Here is a 26,631-nt window from a genome sequence, read left to right as displayed (position 1 = left end):
CATTCGGTTTTCCAATACGGTTTTGATATTTGTGTACCGCTAATGTAATCATTATGATGATATTCACCTTCTCCACTTTACCTTTTCCAATCCCTTCCTGTTGGCCAAAGTTTAGTTAAGGCTTTAGTCAGTTTATCTCCTCTAGCAGAGTCTGTCATAGCTGTTTGAGCAGTGTCTTCTCTTACAGATGACATTTCACGGGGTGGAAGTGCTTCTTGTCTTACTATTGTTCTTTCAAGGATTGGTGGGCATGGAAATTCTCTATGCATTGATGGATATTCTGCATAGCTTACAGCTCTTTCTTGTGGATTCATTGTATTTTGCCTAAATCTAGCCTCTGTTCTAAGTAATGGATCAATCCTCTGACTTCCTTCAGAGATTGAATCGAATTTTATGTTGAGTCATTGGGTGAGTTACATAATCTCGTACGCTTGGTGTATTATTACTATAGCTTATTCTATCAGGTTTAAGTACTTGGATCAGTGACATTCTTGCCATGTTGGCATTATCACCCATTTGGATTAATTTTTGTTGCAATTCAATGTTTTTCTCTAATATCCTATTATTCAAGATTTCTTGATTCTTCAACATTTGTTGAGTGAAGGTCTGAAATTGCATCTCTCGTTGTTTTAACAATGCTTTTTGTAATTGTTCATGATTATCCTTTATATTTTCTTGTGATGCATGGTAAGATTTGATCATACCACTCTCAAATTGTTGTTGTTGCTTGTTCAAGTTCTCACGGATTTTTGTTATATATGTATCTTTGCTCATCTCATCAATTGTTGAACTTACATGGCTTTTGTGTTCTTCAAATTTATTGAGCAATTCTTCAATTTTATTATAAGGATCCTTGATTGGCAATTTAAGTTGTTTATCTAATTTTACATCTAGGTTTGTAATATCATTCTTCAATTCCAACAAATCACTGATGATTGTATTGCTTGTGGCTTTGAGACTTTCTTTATCTTGATTTCTTTCTTGAGACACTTTATTTAGTGTCTCATGGACATTTTTATCACAACTACTGAGTTTTGAAGTCATTCTTTTCTCACTTTCAGATATACGTGTAGCCACTTGAATAGCTAAATTGTTTATTTGCTTTGCTATGCTTTGTTCAGAAGGTTTCAATGTTGAGTTCTCAAATCTTTTGTTCAATGTTTCTTGAATTTGTAGTACCAAGGCTTGAGTTTTATTTAAGCTGTACATTGCAGTTATTTCTCAAGTTTGTATTTCAGTTTCTCCTGGTACAGTTTTTTGGCTTGTATCAGAGGCACTAGTATTTTTAATGTCAGAGGATGATTTGCGTTCTTTTTCATTCCCTTTACTCTGCAACTTCATCTGACCTTAAGATATATATTTTTGTTATTGATTTTTAGATTTATGAACAAGTTCTTTAACCTCAACAAGTTGTTCTTTTAATTCCATAAATTCAGTTATAACATCATTGTAAGATTTACCATGTTCTTGGTTTTTAGATTCATGACCCAGTTTTCTAATTTCCATAAGTTGTTCTTTTAGCTCATGAAACTTGTTCATAAAGTCATCATAAGAAGTCTTGTGCAATTGGCAATTTAGTTGAAATTCTTTCAATCTCACTTGCTCACTTGTCTCACATTGGTTTTTTAATGAATCCAAATTGGAATTTAATTGTTCAACTTCTTCATAATTTGCAAAGGTCTTTATTCTAATGAGATCTTCTAAGTCTATATATGAGTTGGAAACAGAAACTGATGACAAACAGTCTGAAACTAACTTTGGTTGGTTTGGTGGTTGAGAGCTTCTGTCAGACATATTAAATGAATATGAGAGATTAGGTTAACAAATTTTTTTTAAAAAAAAACTAAAAACTCAAAGAGTAAAAAAAAATTCAAACAATGATGGTTTTATTTTTTATTGGGTAGGGTTGCTCAGATTGTACATTGGAGTCTAATATTAAAAATGTGGAATTACCGTGGAGTCAGTACTTTCAGTGTTTTTGTTTAATCTTGTTCAGTTGTCTAAGAGAAGGTGATAGAAATATAAATGTGGATTAGATATGTTTGTTCAACCTATTGTACAGCTGCACTATTTGTTTCTGTTTGGGCACTGCAGTATTTGTACCTTGATTGTCAAAACAAAATTATATGATTTGTTAGTAGCAGAGTACTTGATATTGATTTTAATGAAAATGAGGAATTTGAGGGAGTACGGTAGTCAAAGCTTTGTTGAGCAAGTAAGTTGTCTGGAGAAGCTCCTTGGTGAGCAAGGTCTAACAAGTTACAAAGCTGCCAGAAAGAGGCTAAAAAAATTAATGAATATACGTTAGCATGTGTTTCTTTTGATCAAAGTTTGCTCTTGAGATAAAAGAAAACCAACTGATAGACTTGGTCAAGGAATCAAAGGAAATGAAGAGGGAATAATCAAAGATTTTTGGTCTGATTACTTTTTTTTTATGTTAGAAATTACTCTGGTAAGGTGAGCGAGTTTTCTTGAGTGAGTTTTCTCAATTTGATTGTTTGATTTAATTAGAGAGTGACAACTCTTTTGCTTTGAAGCACTAGTTCTGAGGGCTGATTGCGTCCAAAGTTGCTTTGCTCCTTATACAAGCTGTTTTGTTTGTTTGTTAATTCTCCAACACGTATCTGTTCAAGAATCACTGTATGTGAGTGATGTGGGTTAAACTTTTTTTTTGTCTGCAAGTTGAGTATCAATCATTTGCTGGCTTACTTTCTCATTATTTTGGCTTTTGTTTGTGTACTTTTGTCGTTAGCGGTTCTTTGTTGGGTGCTTCTTTCAATCAATCATCTGTGGTGGTAAAGTGGATCTGACGGGTCTTTCTTCAGTATAACTATTAAAAGAACTTGGATCATTGGTGGAATTGAAATTGGTATCAATATTTGGGTTAAAAATGGTCTTAATAGATGTGTCCTTGCTCTGGACCTAATGGAAAAAAATTGAGGGTAAACAAAGATGAGAAAGAGATAAATGAACAATCCAATTAGTAAATTCAATTTGTTTCTCAACTGTCTGAAAAATAAGGTGATGAATGTTGTAATTTGTTAGTAACAAATTCTGTGGTTTGATTTTGATGATAAGATGGGATTCGAGTGAGCTTCAATTTGTGAAACTTACTCTGGTGCTGAGTGAGCTTAGGATCGAACTTGATCTCTATTGGTTACGTCAGAACCAGGTAAACCGATTTTGATATTCACTAACAGATCAGCTGCTGATATAGCAGTCGTAGAATCGACTATGATCAGTTCTTGTGTCACGGTAATGATTGACTAAGCTGTAAGGTGGAGGGCTTTGAGACCTGACTTATTCTATTGATGTTTAGTTGGAGCAAGTCAAGTCGATCTTGATGTTAGCAAAAGTTGGTTTTGGACTCCGTGTCCGTCAGATGGTCCTGTATAACTGACGTTTCTTAGTCTGTTATGACGATTGAGTGAAAAAGATAGATATTTGTAACGGATTTATTTTTAGATCAATTTGTTTCAAGAATTGATTATTCATCGTCTCACTCACTGTTGAGTTCTGTGGTTTGCAAGGAACAAGTTAAAGAATTGAGGACAACATACTACAATAGAAAGAAGATAATAGATAGTAGAATTTTAATTGAGGTCAGTGTTTGATCTTCTTCTCAAGTTTCAAAAATGAAAGGAGTTGATAACTCAATTGAAGAAAAATATCAAATGATCAATGAAGAAACAAGGAAGGATAATTTGATTATTGGAATTAGAGTAACGGTCTGATTTGCTTCAAAGTGATTGTTCTGAGGAATGATCTAGCTTTGGATTACTCGTCTCTTTTGAAACTAATGCAATTATCCTAACAAGTTCAAACAAATTGATCAATTGATTAAGATGGAGATAACGGTTTGTTTTGTTGTCAAATTGTTTGTCCAAAGGTTGATTGAAGTGGAGATTTGGGGATTCCCTGGTTGGCTAGATCAATCAGATTGAACAATGTTGGGAAAAGTCACTAGAATTGAAAGAAAATTTAAAATAGATAAAGAAAAACACGGTCAGTATCTAGTCTTTTAACCAAATCAAGAGTCACGGAAGTGTGAATAGGATGAGCTGTCAATAATGTAGAAGGCAAAAGCTGATGGATAATGAAGATAGATAAAAATGAATGATGACAATGGATTTCCAAAGCTAGCTTGATTGATTTCACAAGATTCCAAAAGGTGATAGCATATTGATTGAATTTGTACTGATGACAATTCTTTAATTTAATGAAAGAGTTGTCTTGGGAGTTATTGAGATGTAATTCAATCCTCTTCTGATACAAAGGAAGTTGTTGATCAAAGTTTTTTTTCCGATGTGGGGTTGATCAAAAAATCACTGTTAGAATGTTAGTTCTTTTGTGCTTTGAAAAAGAAACTTTTATTGTATGCTGACTTACTGTCTATGTCAATTAGTATCCCTTTCCAAAATTCGTCGTGAGGACTTGATCCTTCAATATTCCACTTGCAATGGGAAGTTTGATGGAGGTGGTCTCGATCTGATGGAAGGATTGGTAGGAATCTGTTGATGTGGTCAACGTTCAAATCTCAACGCAATGATTACGGTGTACGGTACGGTACGTTACGAACCGCGCCGTACCGTACCCGCCTTAAAGACACTACGGTGCCACCGCAGCGCGATGAGGCATTGTAGAAACCGGTTACGGTCCCGTCTACGATCACGGCGCAATATCATCACGGTGACCGCGACGAAACCCGTAGTCACTACGGTGGACTACGGGTATTTGCATACACCTCCTCGCCACTTGATACGCAGGGTCCACCTACCCCAATCTGGCTCACATTTCTCTACGCAGGGTCCATCATTCCATTCTACTGTCATATTAGTGTCTTGATTCATGCAATGTCTTCCCAATTTGGCGATGCACGGCGTACACGACTGGATCCAAAAGATAAGTACCTTCTTTCTTTCCTCTTCCCATCGATTATTGGGTCAACTTTTCCAATTCCTGTTTTGATACTAACACCACGTTCCATATCTTTCCTTGAATTCTTTGTTTTTCCAATGGATACTGATAGTCCTACTACTCTTTGCCCTAGTTCACTGCGTCCTCCTGAATCAACTCGTTGTTCAAGTCGCAGTAGTCCTCGCCCGACAGGATCTTTCAAGTTTTGTGATGTCGGGAATGGATCAAGAGTGGTATTATACCCACAGACAAATTTGCAGATGGAGTGAAGTACTTGAAGGAATATGAGGAACAAGAGAAGAAGAAAGGAAAAAAAAAGTAGTATTTTCAACTTTTTCCACCAATATCACCTTGTTATTTTGTTTTTCAATTCTTTTTCATTTCAATTCTTTGTCTCTTTGTTTTCTTGTCTCTCATTACTTATGTTATCACCTTTTTACACCCTTTTAATTACTTCAATTACGAGATTTTTCACATTTTGTCTTTTTAAGATTTTCTGACCGCAATGACCGATATCTGAGCGTTTGGTGTCCATCGCGCTACGATACGTAACGGTACCACCGTACGCAAACGTGTTTTTGACTACGGTGACCTGCCGATAACGATGCAATACGGTTGGTGGTCACTACGGTATGCCGTAGCGTTATGTATAAACCATAACGATACGGTAGATTACGTTGAGATTTGAACGTTGGTGTGGTTTGTGAAATTCATCAATCACGGAGAAAATTCACTTTTGATTGGATGCCCCCGAGTTTCTTTTTGATTGTTCCTCCAGGGGGTTATCCTGAGATCTGATTAAAAGCTTTTGATCTTCTCTTCTCATGAATGATACTGAAATAAAATAAAATAAAATGATGATTATGGTGATCAAGTGTGTATTAGATCTTTGCAATTTTCGAAATTCTACGTGTTGTAATAAACTTGTTGGTTTTTCAAATGACACTTGGCCAATAGCCTTGTACTGCTTAGATATTAATGTGGAGATGCACCGGTTGTTGTTTTCTTCAAAAAAAAGAAACGACAACCAACAAACAAACAAAGTATTGGAATGAAAGAAGTAGAGTATGTGGTTTCTAGAATAACTTTTACTTACTTTGTTTTCTTTAATGTGTTTGATCCTGGTGATATAAGGAAGATATGATGATAATAGAGTAAGGAAGTTAAATCGATTCAGATTTTTGTTGAACTTATGGAACGGTTGTGTCACTTGTCCTTGATTCGGACTGGCGGAGTGGTTCATTTTTGTTATCTAACGGACAATAAACAAAAACACTTTGTTGGTTATATTTATCAATTCTAGCAATTGATAATAAGGTGATCAAAAGCAGACAAAGGAAGAAAACTAAATAAGAAGGTATCCTTCTTTACTTACTTTTATTGCCCAATTGAATTCTATGGGACAGGTCTTTTAGCTCTAGTTTGATCTCTTGCCGTAGCCTCTGGGCCCGGTGAGTCGATTTCAATGTTGGCTAAAGGATCTGCAGCCGGCGTAGTAAACCAGGTATAATCGTTTCGTTGCTTGCGTTACCGTAAGCGTCCTCAAATTAGATAACTGATCTGTCGTAGTTTGGATTCTCTGGTAAGGCTGAAGTAGAGTGCTGGGTACAATTTGTGTTGCTTCGTTGTTGCACAGGACTCGGAGTACCGTGGTTTTCGAGGTCGAGCGATTCAAACAATTTGGGACAAGACACTACAGTCAAAAGAAGATATAATGATAGGTGAAATTGAAACAGAAATGATAGTATCAGTGTCACTTCTTCTAAGCAGGTTTGAATTAAGAAAAACAAAGGAGGAAGAAAAGGAATTGCTTTGTTTACTTGTGATTTTTCAAAACTAATTTGATCATCCTATAAGGTTTATAAAATTAGATTGATTGATTAACTTGAGGATGAGGTTTGTTTTGTTCGTCCAATCACGGAAAAAAACTGATTTTCAGTCTTTGATTTGAATTCCCCGTAATTTCAGGTGAGTGATTCAATTCTTGATTGTTCGTCCACCGCGTTCTCCTGAACTTTGATTGAAAAGGCCGTTGTCTTCGTTGATGATAATAAAGTTTGAATAATTTGATGACTCAAACGAAAACGGGATTTCCCAAATTCGGAGTAGCGTATATGAAATCATAAATGAGACTACCCAACTCGTCTGTCTCCTAAATGTCACTGGGGCTAGATATTGATGTAATGCTCAAAAATACATGATGTCAAAATTATATTTCAAGATAGATCACTTTCACTTTGAGTATTGTTAGAGAATGACAATAATCAATTAGAAGGTGAAATTAGATTCTTTGAAAGTAAAGTAGAGTAAAGAAAAGTTAGAGTTGGTGTGTTTTGTCTTTTTAGAATAACTTTCTCTAGAGGAAGTAGACCAAAAAGAACTATTTGTATAAATTTGTATGATTCTCAATGAGATTCTGGTTTGTGTAGTTTGAGTGTTTCAAAATAGACTCCAGATTGATGCAATAAATGTTATCTTTTATTGGTTGATCTTACTTTGTCTAGTGATATGAATTCTCACAATGTTGGTAAAAAAAAAATGTGAGGTTGAAATTTGGGTTTCAACACGATGAGGCCCCCAAATGTGAGGGTAGGGTACTCTTTGGGAGTACTCTAGGCTCACTAAAGATGGCAAATAGGTAATGGAGTAATGAAATTCTGGTCTTTTATTTCAAATATGTAGTAGTTACAATTTGAAATAAAGAAAAGAATGGAAGTTAAAAGGAACTAACAGTCTGTTTGGACAAATCCCGACAGACTGCAGTTAGGCGACTCCTTAAAAGGAGATTTCAATTATAATAGAAGTATTATAAATAACGGAAGCTGGATCCAAGGCTTCCCTTCAATCTTCTAAGTGACAGATTGAAGAGTGAGGTGAAGGTCACTAATCTGGTTGTTCTAAAGTCACCAACTTGTAGTTGTTCAAAAGGTGCACTAACCTGTGAGTTGATATAGGTCACTAACCTGCAGTTGTTCAAAAGGTACACTAACCTGTGAGTTGATATAGGTCACTAACCTGTAGTTGTTCAAAAGGTGCACTAACCTGTGAGTTGATATAGGTCACTAACCTGTGGTTGTTCAAAAGGTAACCAACCTGAGAGATTTCTACTTAGGGAAAGCAGAGGATCCAGAAAAGGGTGAAGAGATTACTACTTACTTTTAGTCAGGAAGCTGATTAAAGTTATGAAGTTATCACTAGTCTTATAATTATAAGACTCTTGATGTTACTTCAATAGAACTTTGATTCTGTTCTCTAAAAGTATGGTGTAATAATTGCTTGGGGGATTTTAGTGAAGGCTGCAAGAGGAGAGGATTATATACCCTCCTCTCTAAACCTAACTGTAGTGGTATTTGTTTGTATCACTACATTGGTTTAGGGTTTGTTGTTAATGATTGTTATGATCATTACCAATTATGCTTAATTACATATATATGCTAAGTGTATTATGTAGTATAAGCATTTTAACTCTTGACACTGAGTTATGAGGTGTAAATGATGTTTCATTACATATTACATGTGGTTTTAGGCATACATGTATATGTAATTGATATTTTTATGTCTTTTATTACATGTTACATACTGTTTATAGGATGTATGTATATGTAATTAGGTTTTTATATGATAGTTCTTGATTACAAGTTAGTTTTGGGTACATGTATATGTACTCAGGGCTGACAACATCCATCCAGACTGGCGGAGTTTGAGATCTCCTAAAGCCAAGGACTGGGGGACTTTTTTTTGTGAAACATCAAGGTTTGGAGAGAATGGATGAAGGAAAGCAATTCAATCACCGGTCCAAACTGTGAAAGGAAAGTGATTTCAGATGATGATGATATATCTTCAAAGGAGACATAAAAATGAAGGAAATGATTAGTTTTAACTTGTTCAATTCAATAATATGTTTTTTAATCTTAGCTTCAAAAGATATATATATTGATTAGGACTAGATGTTATTTGCAAATCTTGTTCTTGATCTGTGAAACTTGTAATTTGAGTGTAGTGTTCTATATATATACCTTGTGAGATAACAAGGATCAAATTGACCTTGTTGTGATTTCCTTGACATATGGGTGGAAAGGACACCTTGAACTTACATGTGGTGGCATTGACTTGAATCACACCTATGTGAATGTCATTCACACCTGTGTGAATTTGATTCACACCTATGTGAATTTGATTCACATATATGTGAATGACATTCACATAGGTGTGATTATGTACGTGTGGCATTGACTAAATTCACCTGTGTGGAATGGATTCACATATATGTGAATAGAATTCACGTATGTGTGAATGGAATTCCCACACTCTGAGATTGGGATTCACTTATATGTGAACTCCATTCCCAGATTCACACCTATACAAACACATCACACAGATGTGAATTCCATATGTGTGAAAGGAATTCCATATATGTGAATTCCATTCACACATATGTGAATGGAATTCCATGTGTGAATGGAATTCCATGTGTGAATGGAATTCCATGTGTGAATGGAATTCACATATGTGTGAATAGAATTCACATATGTGTGAATGGAATTCACATATGTGTGAATAGAATTCACATATGTGTGAATGGAATTCACATATGTGTGAATATAATTCACATGTGTGTGATGTGTTTGTATAGGTGTTTTTTTTGGATTGTCATGTGACTCAATTAACATATGTGTGATTGGGATTCACATAGGTGTGACTTGTCCTTTCATGTGGTGGCGGTGGCATTGATACAATTGACATTGGTGTGATTTGAATTTGGAATCACATATATGTGATTGGGATTCACATATATGTGAATTGTGTGCTCTGGGTGTGTTTGGTATTTACATGTGTCAATTCACATTTGCACGTGGTGGCATTGACTAAAAGACTGACATTTGCGTGAGGGGTGTTGGTATTTGCATGTAACCCAATTCACATATATGTGATTGGGATTCACATGTGTGTGATTGGTGTGATTTGTATCTGTATGTGACTCAATTCAATATGTGAATTGGTTGCTTTGTATCTGTATGCGACACAATTCACATATATGTGATTCAGATTCACATATATGTGAATTGTGTGCTTTGTATCTGTATGTGACTCAATTCACATAAATGGGATTGAGTTTCAGTGTGACTTTTATTGAATCAGTCTTTATAGGTGGGAATCACTTCCGTGTGATTAGGTGAATGCCATTCACATGGATGGGAATGCCATTCACATCATGGTGAATGCCATTCACATCATGGTGAATCTGATTCTTAGCCGCAACCGTGAGTGGTTTTTGACCTTGACCAAAGGCCCGTTATGGGATTAGATGGTCGAATAGGTGCTGCTAGCTGATGTACTGATGCGGAAAGTACTTGTATATGTCTTTGAGTCCGACGCCTCGGGGGCGGCGGCGCGTTGGTAGGGGGAGTTCCGGACAGTGTCCGCTGGGAATTGCACGTTTTCCTATGGATAATATCCAAAGCGTCTAGTAGACACAGGTGTTTCGTTCATGATCAACACCACTTTGATCATCTCCTTCAACTACAACTACAACAATCTCCGCTGTCCATCATGATTCTTCTCTACCCACCATTCATTCTAGCATTGATGTATCTAGATTATTAATCTTACAGTGTTGATGTAGCTCTGCAACAATGAATTTGTAGACATCATGCGGCAAGACTGGAAAGTGACAACTCACATTTATGTTGATTGATCATGATCATACAGGATACAAGTCAAACACTGGAACAATTCAAAAAGCTGACCCCTAATGATAAGGAAAAAGTCGACAATATGGTGATTTTGAAGATATTGAGCGTGTGAGCGATGAAAAAAATGAGTCCGTGCTTTGCCTGATTTTGAGGACTACATAGCAAACTTAACTAAGTCCTATCGCTGGCTCGTACCGGCCGCTCCAGTGAGGGATTTACGCGCAAAGTCGAAATTCTGGCGTGAGATCGGTCGGTACATCACCCAAATTTCTTATATTCTCACTGCTCACAAATCACACTTACACTGTGAACATCATTCAACTTCCCCACATTGGAAGAGGAAAATGATTAATAGTACAGTTTGTCATAAAAAGATCCAATACCGCTCACCTGAGCCTCAACACCCACACTACATATGTGCAGTACGCTAAGTAAATAGTTTTCTATCATGTACATACAGGTCTGCTCAGTTTTTTGCCCATCAGAACATATAGCACACATGTTATACCACATGTAACTTTTTTGACTTGGAAAAAATTGTCCCAAGAATTCAATACATATAATTCTGTAGCTGCTCAGGCAATATTTTTGAAGCTATTTCTTAGTAACAGAAAGGGTATTACATGCAGTTGAGTTGATGAGATTACACCAAAACGTCAAGTCAGTGTATGTAGTCTATCTTTTGAATGCTTTTGTCAATCTGAAAAAAGTTACAGCATGTATTACATATGAATAACTCATCCTGCTGAGCAGATAACTGAGCAGAACTGTATGTACATGATAACCACCAATTCACTGAGCCTGCTACACATATGTAGTGTGGGTGTTATGGATCAGGTGTGGAGTGATAGATCATTCTATGACAAATGATACTCCCAATCATTTTTCCTGCCCACTTGGGGAAGTTGATTAATGTTTGCAGTGTTATCAAACGCCCATGTGCTTATAATGAAAACGAAGCGCACGCCCCTTGTCTCTAACGGCCCGCTCTCACATTTTTATTACCGTGAGTCAGTCTCATCTTAACATCAATAAACCCTTTTGGGTATTCAGCAGGGCCGAAATGATACACATCGCATCCTCATGCTGCGCGTCTGAAATGTTTTGTCCCTCTAAAATAACAATAAGACTAAACAACACTTTACGCTCGGTAAGGTGCATAACAATAATGCATTATCTGGCTGAGCCCGGTGTGACTCTTTTTCGCGTATTTCGTTATTGAAGGTCAGCATAGGTCTGTCGGAATCGCCAACAATGAGAGATCACCCACCAGGTTAACAGCACTGCCATACCCATCGAATCACCTAGGGTAATAATCACATATGCTCAGTTCGTCCGCCTACGTAATAACAAAAAGGTCAGCATGTTTTCCACCTGTCCAAACAAGGGATAGATGAGCTTGCTTGTGTTTGAATGAAATTGTGCCATAGACGTTCTTCATGCCCTGCGTCCACGACTTGATGCCAAATGGCCAAGAGCAGGCGTATGATCATTTGGTCCGCGTGATGCCCATGCCCACGGAACGCACGCTGATAAGGCCACCGATGATGTATGCCACGATCGAGGAGACTTAGAAGGAGATCAAACACACTCATTTGCTGACCATGAATATAGTGCAGGATGTTGATGGTGTTGGTGGTGATTTGTGAGTTACGTGAGGTAGCTCAAGGTTCTACAAAGTCGGTACAGACGGAAGGATTGACTATTCTAATAAACTGTTGGAGCGTCATCCCTTGGGCCACAATAGCGTCGGTGATTTGGGCGATGACCATCTCACGCTCTTCCTCCGCAGCAGCAGGTGATAGAGCACTGTCGATGTCCATGACTGGGTAGTTGTAAGGAAGAGCAATAATGTCTTATGGGGGTGATCCTTCGTCTGAACCCCCAGGAAGCAATGTCTATATATAGATATATATACAAAGGCCCATAGATAGTCCTTGGTGGAACAAGTGACACCAGGTTGAACGCGAGTGGATCCTACCTGTTCACCTGTGACGTAGAGAATGCTGGGGGATGACAGCACGCCCCCCCTTCTACAACTTGGGGACAAATCCGAGCGCATTTTGACATGAGCTTGCCTAGACTCAAACACACCAATGCCTAGTGACACATCGCGCGCACAGTAATTTTCCTTGGGATCAAATCCGAGCGCAAGTAGCAATGACCCTGAGTAGACTCAAACACACCAAGCACACCATGGTATGAACTGACAAAAATACTCAATTGGGAAGGGTTGAACAAATGAACCCGCAAGCCGACCCTGTTCCTCCCTTGTTTACTCCAAATATTATCCGTAAAAATAGGTCAACACGGTGTGCCGTTTCACCAGTGCCTACGTACTAAAAGCGAAGGATCAGACTGCAGGCAGTCAGTCAAACCATGAACCATGAATAACCAAAAAGTGACAAAAGGTCTCACAGTAGGGCGCGGCTCTCATTGCGCTCACATGTCTTGTGGAGACTCGGTTGCAAGGGATTGCACCTGCTAAATCAAACATGACGCAATATGTTAATTGGGAGTCACGTATCTGAGGAGATATGATGAATGGCTGACCTGCGCCTGGATGTAATCCTCCCACACGTGGCCATTCCCCGCGTGGATTAAAAAATTCCTTATACTGTCAAGTACGCGGCATACTAAATATGAATGTGCACCATTCCCCTGCCAAACTTCTCGATGAGGCCGCAGCGTATGATGTTTGGGGGTAAGAAGGCAGAATAGAAAGTTGAACACATTCAAGTTCTGATGTTCAAGGAAGTGCAATACGTTTTGAGTCTTTACAAGCAGGCCGCTGTAGAAGGAGGGGTGGTGTGGTGGCCATGTGCAGAGGGGTTGGTTCACCGATAAGAGGAATGTGTTAAGAGCCATGCCCTCCTGTTGAATAGCGTTCATTATCCTGGTTACTTGCATTTCGCGGTGACCGTTTTTTCTGGGGTTGAGTAATTTGTGCAGGATCTCGTGCTCAGCAACTTGGTATCGGTGTGCGAGTTCATCCATGATGATGGCTCCGGGGCTATGTCGGATGAGTTGGTCAAGCGGAGACTGGGCCTGAGCAAAACATATACACCTTTCAGAGTTGGTATTCCTTTACTTCTAATTCATTGAGGAACTTTTCTCCTTCCGATTCACTGTCTCTAGTAGTAGCAATCACAGCCTTCAATGCATGCTCATCCTGTAGTCCAAGATTTACAATCAGTCAGTAAAAAAAATCTACAAACATTCCAGTCGTTTCAATTTCCACTTCTTTTTACCTTCCTCCTTCTTCTTGTAATGATTTCTCAAGCCGTTCATTTTCTAGAAAATCCACTTCATTCTTTTGAATATTCTCTTCAATCTCTTTTGAATGTTCTTCTACTGATAATTCAATTGTTCCTACATTCTCTTTCGCACAATATACATAATATTGCCATAATTTGTTTTGTCTTTGAATAGGTAATTTGTTCTCGCTAAATAATCATTGGCTAATTTCTTTCTCGCTTCAAGTGCTTAGAACTAGGACTAAGATTGTTGATTGGATTTGCAAACATACGTGAAGGTATTTGATTAAGTACGCTTGAGGTTTTGATGGAGTTGCTTTCTATCAAGTAGGTCCATGGGTATTTATGTATTAAAGGCGTAAGTTGATCTCAGGGATTGGTTTCCCGGTTAGCCAATGGTCCGACAGGAGAACCGGAACAGGCACCAAGCCGGAGGAGAGATACCATTAATTAAAGGTGTGACACAAGTGTTATGTGTTTGTCAGATTGTGAAATGGCTGGGTCTCAGCATCTTAGCAGTCTTGAGCCTCTCAATATCTCTATGTTCCCCAAAGTTCAGCGGATTGGCTGAACACGCAGGGCTGTTCATTGGGACTTATTGTGCTAAGGTGGTGGAACCATGCATATCTGAGCGGCTCAGATGCAAATCAATTGTGATGCAGGCTGGAGACAACTGCAAGACTCTAACCCCCTAGGTCGGCAAGGGGGGATCTGGTGGTCCTTGGAACCCTGGCTTAACCCATTCATTCCCTGCTGCTTGCTGCCAGTGGTAAACACTTAACAGGCCTCCCTCATATTGCTCTGATCTATCTTTGGTATTCATAACGGATGAAGAGATCTCCATCAGGTTACGATATATTCTACTGGGTTTACATCCAAACAACTGCTAACAAAGCTTTCCTGCTTGAATGCTCTTTGAACAAGCATAGCCTCCAGCAGCCTATGTGGATTGTGTTCAGTGGAGCCCATCTTAATATTATGAATGTGGCACCCGCCGCCCAATTTGACTACTTATATATAACTGGTGAAGGAGAAAAGATTGATCTATACTTCAGAATTGAAAAACCATGATGAAATTCTAATAGGAACTTAAGAATGGTTTAAAATCAATAACCTGATTGATTTGCCTTAGAAATGATTGGGTGACTGAATACCAATCAAGATAAACAATATAAAGAGAAACAATCCAGTAGTTTTAGTGTCTATTATCATTTTCCATGCAATCACCTAATAATGCAAAATATTCAAGTAAACACTTACTTTGAATCACATAAGATACCAACATTCAAAAATCGAAAATTCAATCAATGTGGCATTTGGGATTTGCCTTAAACTTGATTGATTGTGAGTGAATAAAGACTTGGAGGAATGAAAGGCAAGGAAAAATAGGTTCTCTGAATATCAAAGTCAAAAATTGGGTTCAGATTCAGGAAGGATATTGATAGGGAGCTTGATTTTGATTGGGAAAAAAGGTACTCACAATCAAGTAAAAGGAAAAATTATCATGCAGTGTAATGACCTAAAGATCCCAATACTGGGATTATGCTTATACTGTAGTATCTACTTGGTACTATAGTCAGTAGGGAGAGGAGGGACACTTTGTCCTCTCTTCCCTCACGTTGCAATCTCGTTATTAAGGCTATAGTACCCTGTTGCTCCTATCCCTCGAGAGCTAGTCAGACCATTACATATTGCAACGTCTCATTCTGGATAGCAGCAACTAAAGATTCTAAAATTCAAGATACATTAGAAGAAGAAGAAAAATCGAAAAGTTATTAGCTCAAAAGTTTAAAAGATCAAGTAATTCCAAGAAAGAAGTTATCAGAAGAATAAAGTAGAAAATTAAAGTAAAAGATATTAATAGAAGAAGGATTAAAGAAGACACAAGATTCGGTTTAGGACTAAATTAAATAGTTGAACCTTATAATTCACTCATCTATAACTACCCCGCATATTCTCATACTAAGTTAGAACTCTGTTTGGAACTCAATCTCTTATCACCACCGCCACCACGCCTAACTTTACAGCTCCAACGGAAGATTCGACCTCATCAAACGGGGAAGACTCAAACGTGAACAAACCATTATCAGAGATGGCCTCAGTGAATTTAGAAGACGTTATGCGTCAACTGGCTGAACTCAATGCTAGGTTGACAAACGAGACTAGTTTGCGTCAGGAAGCCGAACTTAGACGCCAAGAAGCTGAAAGAGAGTTGAACCAGATGAAACAAGCTCAGCACAGTACCCCTGCTCCGACCAATCCTGTGTTTCAACAACCACAAATACAGGCAACTCCGAAAACTCCCAAGGTTGCGACCCCTGACAAATACGACGGGTCGAAGGGGTCCAAGGCTGAAATTTTTCTTGATCAATTGAGCCTGTACATCCAACTGAATTCGCACTTATTCGGCAATGATCAAGCTCGAGTGACGTTTGCCTTGTCTTACACGACTAGCAAAGCGAACATCTGGGGTCAACGCTTCACGGACCAGTTACTAGATGACGATCGAAGTTCGGAGGTGACTTGGAAAAACTTTATTGATGAATTTAAGGCCACCTTCTTTGACACTGAACGTGTTTCCAATGCGCAAAAGGAGATCAGAGCTCTGAGACAAGTGAAGTCGGTGTCGGATTACTGGATTAGATTCTCTGAGTTGTCGTTTGTAGTTAGATGGAATGAGGATATCTTAATGTCATTATTTGAACAGGGCCTGAAGCCTGAGATTTCTCTTTACATGATTATGGAAAAGTTTGAGAAGGTAGAAGAGATGGCTCGGGTAGCAATCAAAATTGACAATCGATTGCACAAAAGAGTCAGTGAGAATCAATCCATGCATCAGTTTTTGTCAACCTCAAATCAAATGGCAACTCCGGATCCTGATGCGATGGATTGCTTGGCGTACAGGATGAACATATCTAATGAGGAGTATAACAGAAGAGGCAATACTGGAGCATGCTATAGTTGTGGTAAGCTTGATCACTTAATAGCTGAATGCCCAATGAAGAATAGCAGTTCGAGGGGAAGAGGAGGCTTTGGAAGAGGATTTGGTGGTGGCAGAGGATTTTATCGGGGTAATCAACGTTATTCAGGAGGATCATTGTATAGCAAGATTCATGAATTAGAAGCTCGCTTAAAATCAAAGTTAGATGAATTAGACACTCAAACTGGGAAGGTGGATAAAGGAAAACGGGTAGAGGAGGAGCGTAGAGCTGAGAGTTCAAAAAATGGCGGTGCTCGGGCGTGAAGGTTGTGCCTCACCCGAGCGTAATTAACTTAGAATCAAATGAAAATGAAATGAGCAATATTATTGATAGTCTTGAATTAAATGACACCCGTATAATTGCAACTATTTCTTTATTTGATCCTAAGACCGCCACAACTGAACTAGCGAGAGCATTGATCAATAGCGGTGCTACACATGAGGCAGTGAGTAACAAGTTTGTGAATCGATCATGTTTTACGACGAGCCCCTTGCCTGAGAGACACAGTGTTACCTGCTTCAGCGGACACAAATCCTTAATCACGCACACCGGTGATTATCATGTTAACAATCAAGAAGAAGAGACGACCTTCATAGTTACTGAGCTGAGAGACAAGTACGATGTGATACTTGGCATGCCCTGGATCAGGCGTAACCACAAGAGCATTGATTGGTCGAATGGCACCCTTTTCGATACGATTAATACTGAAATTGCAACTGCTGAAGCAGTTTCGTCACTGCGGGACCAATCCTCGAAGGACCACGAATTGAGGCCTAAGGGGAAAGCTACGAACAGTGACGAGGGGGTGCAAGTCTTAGACTTATTCACACCCCCGCAATGTGAGTGTGATCATGTTTCTAAACCTTCAAATCTTGAATCAGCTGGCGAGTATTTTCCTCTCCTAGAACAAGAATCGAAAATGAACAAACTCGAAGACAACAGCGAGGAGCAAGAAAAAGACTGCAAGTCTCAACGACCGACAACAGCCTTGATGGACCATGGAAAAAGGCCTGACAGGCAAGCTAGGATCGTTGAGATGGGGGTTGAGTTTGGAAACTCGTCAAAACCCCCGCAGAGTGAGTTTGCTACATCTCCTAGATCTAAATTGCTTGGAAATGTTGGCAAGCTTTATTCTCCCTGTGCAAGATATAGACCCATTGGGACGACATTCACGAGAAACTTTGGCCAAACCTTAACTCCTCTACCGAAGAAGACTGTGCTTGAGGCTTGGAATGTTTCCACCAGACTAGCGGTCGAGGCTGCGAAAGGGAAAGTTGAGAAGACGGCTGCGGAGCTAGTACCAGAGGACTACCACGATTACCTAGAGATGTTCGAAAAGTCCAAGTCGAATGTCCTCCCTCCATGCAGGCCTTATGATTTTAGGGTAGACCTGATACCTGGTGCGACCCCTCAAGCTGGACGGATCATCCCTCTGTCGCCTAAAGAGACTGAAGTGTTGCACGAAATGCTTGAGAAAGGATTAAGCAATGGCACTATACGACGAACTACCTCACCCTGGGCGGCACCTGTTCTTTTCACGGGAAAGAAAGATGGCAATCTGTGCCCTTGTTTTGATTACCGGAAACTTAATTCTCTCACAGTTAAGAACAAGTACCCATTACCATTAACTATGGAACTTGTAGACAGTTTACTAGATGCTGATCAATATACAAGCTTGGATATGAGGAATGGTTACAACAACCTGAGAATTAGAGAGGGGGATGAGGCAAAGCTTGCTTTCATCTGTAAGGAAGGGCAATTTGAGCCTCTTACTATGCCCTTTGGACCCACTGGCGCCCCAGGTTTTTTCCAATTTTTTGTTCAGGACATACTCAGATCTCGAATCGGAAAGGATGTAGCTGCCTATCAGGACGATATCTTGATTTATACAAAACCAGGAGTGGACCACAAGAAGGTTGTCAAGGAAGTTCTAGATATCTTACGAGCTCAAAACGTGTGGCTTAAACCTGAGAAGTGCAAGTTCTCACAACAAGAAATTTCATATCTTGGATTAGTTATCTCTCGTAATCAAATCAAGATGGATGTTACTAAAGTCAATGTGGTAAGGGACTGGCCAGCTCCAAAAAACCTGTCGGAAGTGCAAACGTTTCTTGGTTTTGCCAACTTTCACCGGCGTTTCATGAGTCATTTTTCGAAAATTGCACAACCACTACATGAGTTGTCACAGGATGATGTTAAGTTTGAATGGACTGATGAACGAAACTTGGCTTTTGAAAGTCTGAAGATGGCTTTCACGACGGCTCCGGTGTTGACGATCGCAGACCCTTACAGGCCTTTTGTTCTGGAGTGTGACTGCAGCGACTTTGCGCTTGGTGTGGTCCTATCTCAAGTCTCAACGAATGATAATCAACCACACCCCGTTGCATTTCTTTCGCGGTCACTGATTAAAGCTGAAAGGAACTATGAGGTGTTTGATAAGGAATTGTTGGCCGTAATATCAGCTTTCAAGGAGTGGAGACAGTATTTGGAAGGTAATCCGAATCGTCTCAGTGTCACTGTTTATACCGATCATAAAAATTTACAGTCCTTAATGACAACCAAAGAACTTACCAGGAGGCAAGCAAGGTGGGCCGAAATCTTAGGCAGCTTCGATTTTGAAATCCGGTTTCGTCCAGGAAAACAATCGACGAAGCCGGATGCGTTGTCGAGAAGGCCGGATCTCAAACCTAAAGAGGGTGACAAGTTAACGTTTGGAAGATTGCTCAAGCCTGAAAACTTACCTACCAATGCTTTCATTGATTCTCTTGATTGTATGAGTTCATGGGTGGAGGAGGAAGCACAAGTTCAAATCGAATTCAGTGATCTCAATGTCGAGTTGGAAGCCTTGAGTGTGAATGAAGAAATGTGGACAGATGAACATATCCTAAACGAAATACGTAAAGCTTCAAGACATGACCATCGAGTACAACAGCTGATAAACCTATGCCTAGAGATGCCAAACTCAAAACTCATATCCGACTACACGGTTGAAGACGATATACTATACTTTAGAGAGAAAGCAGTAGTTCCTGACGATGATAATTTAAAACTACAAATTCTGAAGTCCAGACACAGTAGTATGTTAGCTGGTCATCCGGGACGAATGCGGACTCTAATGCTAGTAAAACGTAACTTCCACTGGCCGTCAATGAAAATGTATATCAACAAATATGTAGATGGATGTCAATCCTGTCAGCGTGTGAAAACTAGAAATTCGAAGCCCTTTGGAGCACTTCAACCGCTGCCAGTTCCAGGCGGTCCTTGGGTGGATGTGTGTTATGACTTGATTACAGATTTACCAGAGTCAGAAGGATATGATTGTATTTTGACAGTAGTGGATCGGTTCACGAAGATGGCCCATTTTATGGCTTGTAACAAGACAATGAATTCAGAGGATTTAGCAAAGTTAATGATTCATAACGTATGGAAGATTCACGGAACACCTAAGTCAATCACGTCTGATAGAGGAAATATATTTATATCAAAACTTACTCAAGAAATCAATTCAGCTTTAGGAATCAAGACACAAGCATCGACAGCTTATCACCCGCAAACAGATGGCCAGTCCAAAATCACAAATAAGGCAGTAGAACATTTTATACGACATTTCACTTCATACAAACAAGATGATTGGAGGAGGTTATTACCAATAGCTGAATTCTCTTATAACAACAATTTACATATTTCTATAGGCATGTCACCGTTTAGAGCAAACTATGGTCATGATGTTAGCTTTACAGGAACTCAGAATAGTGAACAGAAGTTACCGGCTGTGAGTGAATTGATTGATCAAATTAATGATGTTCAAAATGAATTACGTGAAGCTATGAAAATTGCTCAAGACGAAATGAAAATACAATTTGACAAGAAAGTATTGAAAGCGCCAGATTGGGAGGAGGGTGAATTGGTGTGGTTGAATAGCAAACATATTTCAACTACAAGACCCACTGCTAAGTTTTCTCATCGATGGATTGGTCCGTATAAAATAGAGAAACGAGTTAACACTAATGCCTATAAATTGATTCTGCCGAAAGAGATGCAGGACATACATCCAGTTTTTCATGTCAATCTTCTTCGAGAATTCAAGGAAAGCGAAATAGAAGGGCAGCAAGAAAAACCACCTGCACCAATCAAAATTCAAGAAGAAGATGAATATGAAGTGAATGAAATATTAAATAAAAGAAGAATCAGAGGAAGAGTTGAATATTTAGTGAGTTGGAAAGGGTACGCTTCAAATCATGATTCCTGGGAACCTCAAGATAATTTAATGAATGCTCAAGATTTAGTTAAAGAATTTAATGACAAATATCCTGATGCGGAAAAGAAATATTTTAGGACAAGGAGAAGATGAGAGAGGGTGAAGCTTTTTTCCCACTGGGTTTTTAATGCTAACCCGTGGAAAGATAGCTAGCCTGTCAAGAGGGGGCTGAGTTATAAAAGGGGGAGTGGTGTAATGACCTAAAGATCCCAATACTGGGATTATGCTTATACTGTAGTATCTACTTTGTACTATAGTCAGTAGGGAGAGGAGGGACACTTTGTCCTCTCTTCCCTCACTTTGCAATCTTGTTATTAAGGCTATAGTACCCTGTTGCTCCTATCCCTCGAGAGCTAGTCAGACCATTACATGCAGCAAACAGATTGATCTGAATCAAGCAAAGATTGTAGTTTTGATTGAGTAAGAATACTGGTTTGGATCCTTAAGGAGGAATGCAGCTATGACCCTGATTCTGAGTTGATTGTTGGAGTCTTCCATTCTCACAGTTCCTTTTTAGGTTCCATGTTTTAGCATGTGGAGTGATTGAATAATCACCATCCTTGCCCTTACCTTGCCTTGTGGTGAGGTAAGGGCTGTTTGGGAAAGCGCGCATAGCAAGCCGCTAATTTGGTTTATCTAAACCAAATTCTTGGTTATCGAAAACCACGGGCTTTGACTATGAAAGTCTTTGTTGGTTTATTTGAACCAAGGTTTAAGCCGCGACTTACTACAAGCCCTGATTGTAAGGATGGTCTGTTTTCCCCTGTCTCTTTTACTACATCTGTTCCTGAACCTTCTTCGCCGATTCCTTCAAATTGGGTGGGTGGGATGGTAAAAAAAAATTTGAATCAGAACTAAAAAGCAAGTTTCAAGATTCTCTGTCTTCAATCTTGCTGTTCGACTGAGCCTGTGATGAACTACGAAGTTGGCGTGGGAGAGAAAAAACTTGAACATGTTTTCTCTTCCAGTCGACTCATCTCGGATTTGTGACATGTAAGATTACATGTCACCTCTTAGTTCACAGCTCATGGACACTAGCACCAAACCGTACCTTGTTTGGTGCTCTGCATGATGATTGAAAGTTTTGATGATAAGGAGATTGACAAAGTTGAAGGGAGATACATGCAGGATTTGCATTAGATCCATCAATAAGAATATTTGTGTGAGACACATACATACATACATAGGAGCGATGTTGGGTGCTTCAGGAAAGTTTGCTAGGTGTGGATTGATGTGCAAAGTTGGATTGGTGGATGGGGTGAGAAGAGGCAAAGTAGCCATCAGATGAGTGGGAGTGTGAATGAAGGGAACCACAAACAAACCTTGAAATGATTTCTGACACATGTGCAAAACTTGGAAAATGCACTAATGGTGGATCTTGCCCAGTTTTGTTCAAATTGCTTGGCTTTAATATGACAATGATGGTTAGTTAATTATGGATAAACTAATTAATAGTTGACCTTTAACTTGTCATGAATGATGAGCTTCATTTATAAAGTTTAGAGCCAGGCTTCTTTGCAATGTTGGATTGAAGTAAAGCTTTGTAAACAGTGCACTATTGAGGAAAATCTCTGGACTCTGATATAGGCATGAGGTCAGCAGTTCTACTTATCAACAGATAGAATACATAGTTTGCTCACCAAGTATGTGAACTCATATTTCCCATCCAGTATATCCTGACAGGCACCCACAGTGAAAGACTTTTGTGTCAGATTAACAGCTGTGAATCCGTCCTTGATCTTTTCAAGCACTTAAATGTAATACGCGACCAAGTGATCAGGTGTGTTCAGTCAGCGGAATTGGATTAGAATGGGTCAGATGTTACCTGGTTGTTGCCTAGCGCATCCAGAGCATTCATGATCATAACAAATGGTTTATCTATAAGGATCAGAGCTTTTGATAGAACACGAGAGTTCAGTAAAGGCTAACGGAACACGAGTTTGATGTAAAAGTGAAGTACCTTTGGGTACGAGAAGAGCATATAAGAATGGATGAGAAAGAAAAGAACAGTGTTAAGTCAAGCACATTCTTATATAGAAAGCAAACTCGTAAGATCAAGGTACAAATGAGTAGATTGAGAAGGAAAACATATAATGATGTCAGAATAGAAATGAAATAAGTAAGCATGACATCATGGAAGAAATTAACTATGACAAAGTGTTAAGACCAAAAGAGAGAAGAGTTAATTATCTTTAATATCATCAGCCTTTGAAAAGTATTCATAATACATCTCAGCAACCTTGCTCTTCCCAAACCCAGTTGTTGCTAATAGGAATACATTCCACAGCTCAATGAGGAAGAGCACCCATTTGACTTGCAGATGACAAGGTTCCAGGTTGTATCGCTTTTGGAAAGCACATTTGATGATCGACCTCCTGAGGGAAATGTTTCCTTGGACAATTGAGCTAAGGTACTGGGGGCCCTTTTTTGCGAGTGTGGTTGGGGGGTGCTGCGGACGTTGAGGCCATGCATAAGAGAAAATCTTTTTGTTTTCTTTGTGTGAGGGGACATACAAGGCAAAAAAAATCGGAAAAGCTCAACGCCTCCACAAAACATGGAAACATGCAAAAAAATCTGGAAATTCAAAAAGCAAACCGCACATCCGTCTCAACTAGTCGGACGGGGGAGCTCAGCCAGAGAGCCCTGATGATGCCCCCCGTAGTGATGATATAGGGATAGTCATACCGAAATAGATTCCAATAATGGTTATAAACAAGGTTGGATTTGTGGATACAACTTGCACACTTCTCATGGCTATAGCCTTATAGTTTTAAAGTATTTATCTCACTTTACTTGGACTTGAACATCAAGTGATCTCCTACTCAAACACCCCGCATTATATTCGAACACCTCGATAGCATTTTACTTCCGAATAGTATTCGGCACCGCTGTCATTTACCCTATCCGATCAACCATTCTACCAGTTCGGTGGTCAAAAGCATGGAAGCTCGCATTCTCGTTTGTGATAGTTGAAGTTCGGTAAGAGTTTGTTCTTTTGATTTCTGAAACCATAACAACACAACTCCCATCCCCCAAGTTACAGCTCAGGGCACTTGATGATATTTCAACAGAGACTTGATCCGCAGGTAGAGTGTGACTGGCTTGAGACTCCTCACTTGATGTGTAAGTCAAAATCCCAGTCGGAGGACTACATAATTATCACTCAGTTCAGCTCCCAGAAGTAGATATGTATTCATGGGAAGCGTACCGTGCTGGTTTGCCGCATGGTAGTCCAACTTTTAGGCTGGGAGCTTTTTGATCACTCCCGGATTCCAAGTTCATTGGCCAGAAATTCGCGTGAGCTCGCCGAAGTAGAGCCTGGTACACATTGAGGGACTCGTTTGCAAAGGCAAATAAGAAGAAAATAGCCAGTCCAGCGGTAATAGGTACCCAGTCACGGGCTTGAAGTTGGTACAAAGGATTTTGACGAATCCGAGACAACTGTATATTGTGGCACGTCACTCTTTTGAACACGCTGAGCAATGGAATCAAATCTCATCACCTGGTTGTCTGTGTCGTGCAAAGCGTACCAAGATTGCCAAGGCAGGTAAGGCCCGATATCCCACACTGTTGCCAGAGTCCCACAAATAGCAACCGGCGCCGAGATGCATAAGTACGTCGCAGCTAGGACGCACATTCGGACAAAGCGGTGCAAATTCAAAGGATTGGTCGATTTTGTAACTAGTGCTCTGAGTTTTGTGTGCTGGCGGATCAGCCAATACAACACATAGGCTGAAGTGGGACACAGAAACCACTGCTATAAGTCACAATATTGACTCCCCTTGGGCTATGTCACTTACCAGAATATCCACAAGAGACCCCGCAGATGATTGGAGGCCAAATCAAGAAAAGGAACATTGTAGGCCAGGTGAGGGCCGAGACGTGGGAGCAACCCACTAGACTATCCACCTGATACCTCGCGACCTGGAAGATGACAGACGCTAAAGCGATCATTGCCGGAATCCCGAAAGACATCAGATAATCCCTTATCGCCCGTTGCTTTGAAGCCTTACGGCACTCGAGAGACTTGCTGGCAGTAAGAATCTTGGCAAGATATTGAATGATACACCAATTTGAGGTCAAGAGACCCACTGGCCCCACGAGATTGAGCTAATTTTTTTATAACTCAGTTATCAGGTATGCTCGAATTGGTCGACAGCCATGTCGAGAGACTTACCTTTGCAGTAACATCGCAGAATACCGGAGCACGATCCATAGCATCGTCTTTCCATACGATACCGTTGATCTAGTTGATTGAGTTCAAGCTTCATTGGTTTGCGGCAAAAACGACAAGGGTCTTGGACTCACGAAAGCGCATGCATTGAGCAAAATGACCCAAATGCCAAAGGAAGCGGGTCCTGAGTGCCCTTGTATAAAGTGCGAAACCGTAGGTGCGAGATTAAGTACGGCACATGAAAAAGACAAGATGAGGTAGCAAGTAAAAGTTGGGAAAGACATGTAGAATGCCGATGAAAGACCGGGGAATTGATGTTCGAGGCAGAAAGCTTTGTCTCACTGACTTCATAATCGTGATCCGATTCCAGCTTATATCACTTCCAGACATCGGCCAGGCAAGCTACCTGAAATTTTCCCGGCAGATATTCGCAATGGAACGATGGCACAGCAAAGGAGGTACATGATGCCAATGGCAAGTGCCCAACAACGCGAAATGGTAACCCAAGGGAAGTTCCTTTAAGGTTCCTTTACTAACAATTACATATCGCGCTCGTTACATACGATATCATATGTATCGAACCTGGGCCACTGGCTTTCCTTATGTTTCTACCCAACGCTCGAGCCGGTACGGAATGCCGACGCAAAGGAGTGACCCACAGGCGAAAGAATACCAAAGGGTGTGCGATGGTATGCTGGGATACTCAATAATTTGGTAGGTTACGATGACAGCGTAATGGAACTGGTGCGACAGATTCGGGCAAAGAAAGATACTGCTATCGCGACCTGGTTGCTCATGTATATTATGCCTCTACTCTCGCCATAAAATATGAGATAACCCAGAAACAAGTCAATTGTTCACACCCTCACCCGAATCTGAAATGCCTCCATTGAATGTCGATCTCACCTTCGTCGGAACCGCTTCCTCTTCCGAATCACTCTTGCGTAACTTCGGTCATCAAGTGGGTGGCAGCAATCATTATTGCGTCATTTGTTAACACACGGTAAGTTGGCATCTCCGGAGGCGCAGTGTGACGGTTGACCAGGTGGGTTGGATTACTTATGCTTGCGCGTTCTACCGGACAGGTAGGCACGTCCGATGCTAGACCCCGAGGTCTGGATCATGCGCGTCACCCCAGCCATGCGTCCAGATGAGCCAACCTCATCTTGCATGAGCTACTGCGACATGAACATTTCTGTTGTAAATCAAGATTCCAGAAAACTCATATCGAACATAGTAGCAGATAAATGCTGTCTGATCACGCTTCGACCTGAATAAAGGCAGATAATTTCTAATTCAATTGTTAATTCATAAGCTTTCTCAATCACTTTTTGTCCTTCGGCCTTTGATA

General features: G+C 39.9%; 3 protein-coding genes across 3 annotated transcripts; 1 reads left to right on the top strand and 2 right to left on the bottom strand.

The window, feature by feature from the left end:
* Positions 1 to 12,274: 12,274 nt before the first annotated feature.
* MELLADRAFT_114450 (uncharacterized protein) lies at positions 12,275 to 13,607 on the bottom strand (the record flags this gene model as incomplete). Its single annotated transcript, XM_007419377.1, has 6 exons — positions 12,275 to 12,435; positions 12,705 to 12,776; positions 12,797 to 12,816; positions 12,870 to 12,949; positions 13,057 to 13,137; positions 13,164 to 13,607. The coding sequence occupies 6 exons, from the start codon at positions 13,605 to 13,607 to the stop codon at positions 12,275 to 12,277; spliced, it is 858 nt and encodes a 285-aa protein (XP_007419439.1).
* Positions 13,608 to 24,234: 10,627 nt separating this feature from the next.
* MlpSTE3.4 (mating type STE3 pheromone receptor) lies at positions 24,235 to 25,564 on the bottom strand (the record flags this gene model as incomplete). Its single annotated transcript, XM_007419376.1, has 6 exons — positions 24,235 to 24,268; positions 24,315 to 24,547; positions 24,609 to 24,838; positions 24,907 to 25,216; positions 25,284 to 25,352; positions 25,415 to 25,564. The coding sequence occupies 6 exons, from the start codon at positions 25,562 to 25,564 to the stop codon at positions 24,235 to 24,237; spliced, it is 1,026 nt and encodes a 341-aa protein (XP_007419438.1).
* Positions 25,565 to 26,160: 596 nt separating this feature from the next.
* Positions 26,161 to 26,277, top strand: MlpPh1 (putative mating type pheromone precursor; the record flags this gene model as incomplete). The annotated part of the gene is made up of 1 exon (XM_007419378.1): positions 26,161 to 26,277. The coding sequence occupies one exon, from the start codon at positions 26,161 to 26,163 to the stop codon at positions 26,275 to 26,277; it is 117 nt and encodes a 38-aa protein (XP_007419440.1).
* Between the last annotated feature and the right edge of the window lie 354 nt (positions 26,278 to 26,631).

This window comes from Melampsora larici-populina (assembly GCF_000204055.1).
Source record: "Melampsora larici-populina 98AG31 unplaced genomic scaffold MELLAscaffold_172, whole genome shotgun sequence".
NCBI lineage: Eukaryota > Fungi > Basidiomycota > Pucciniomycetes > Pucciniales > Melampsoraceae > Melampsora > Melampsora laricis-populina.
This window is presented reverse-complemented; position numbering and strand designations above follow the sequence as displayed.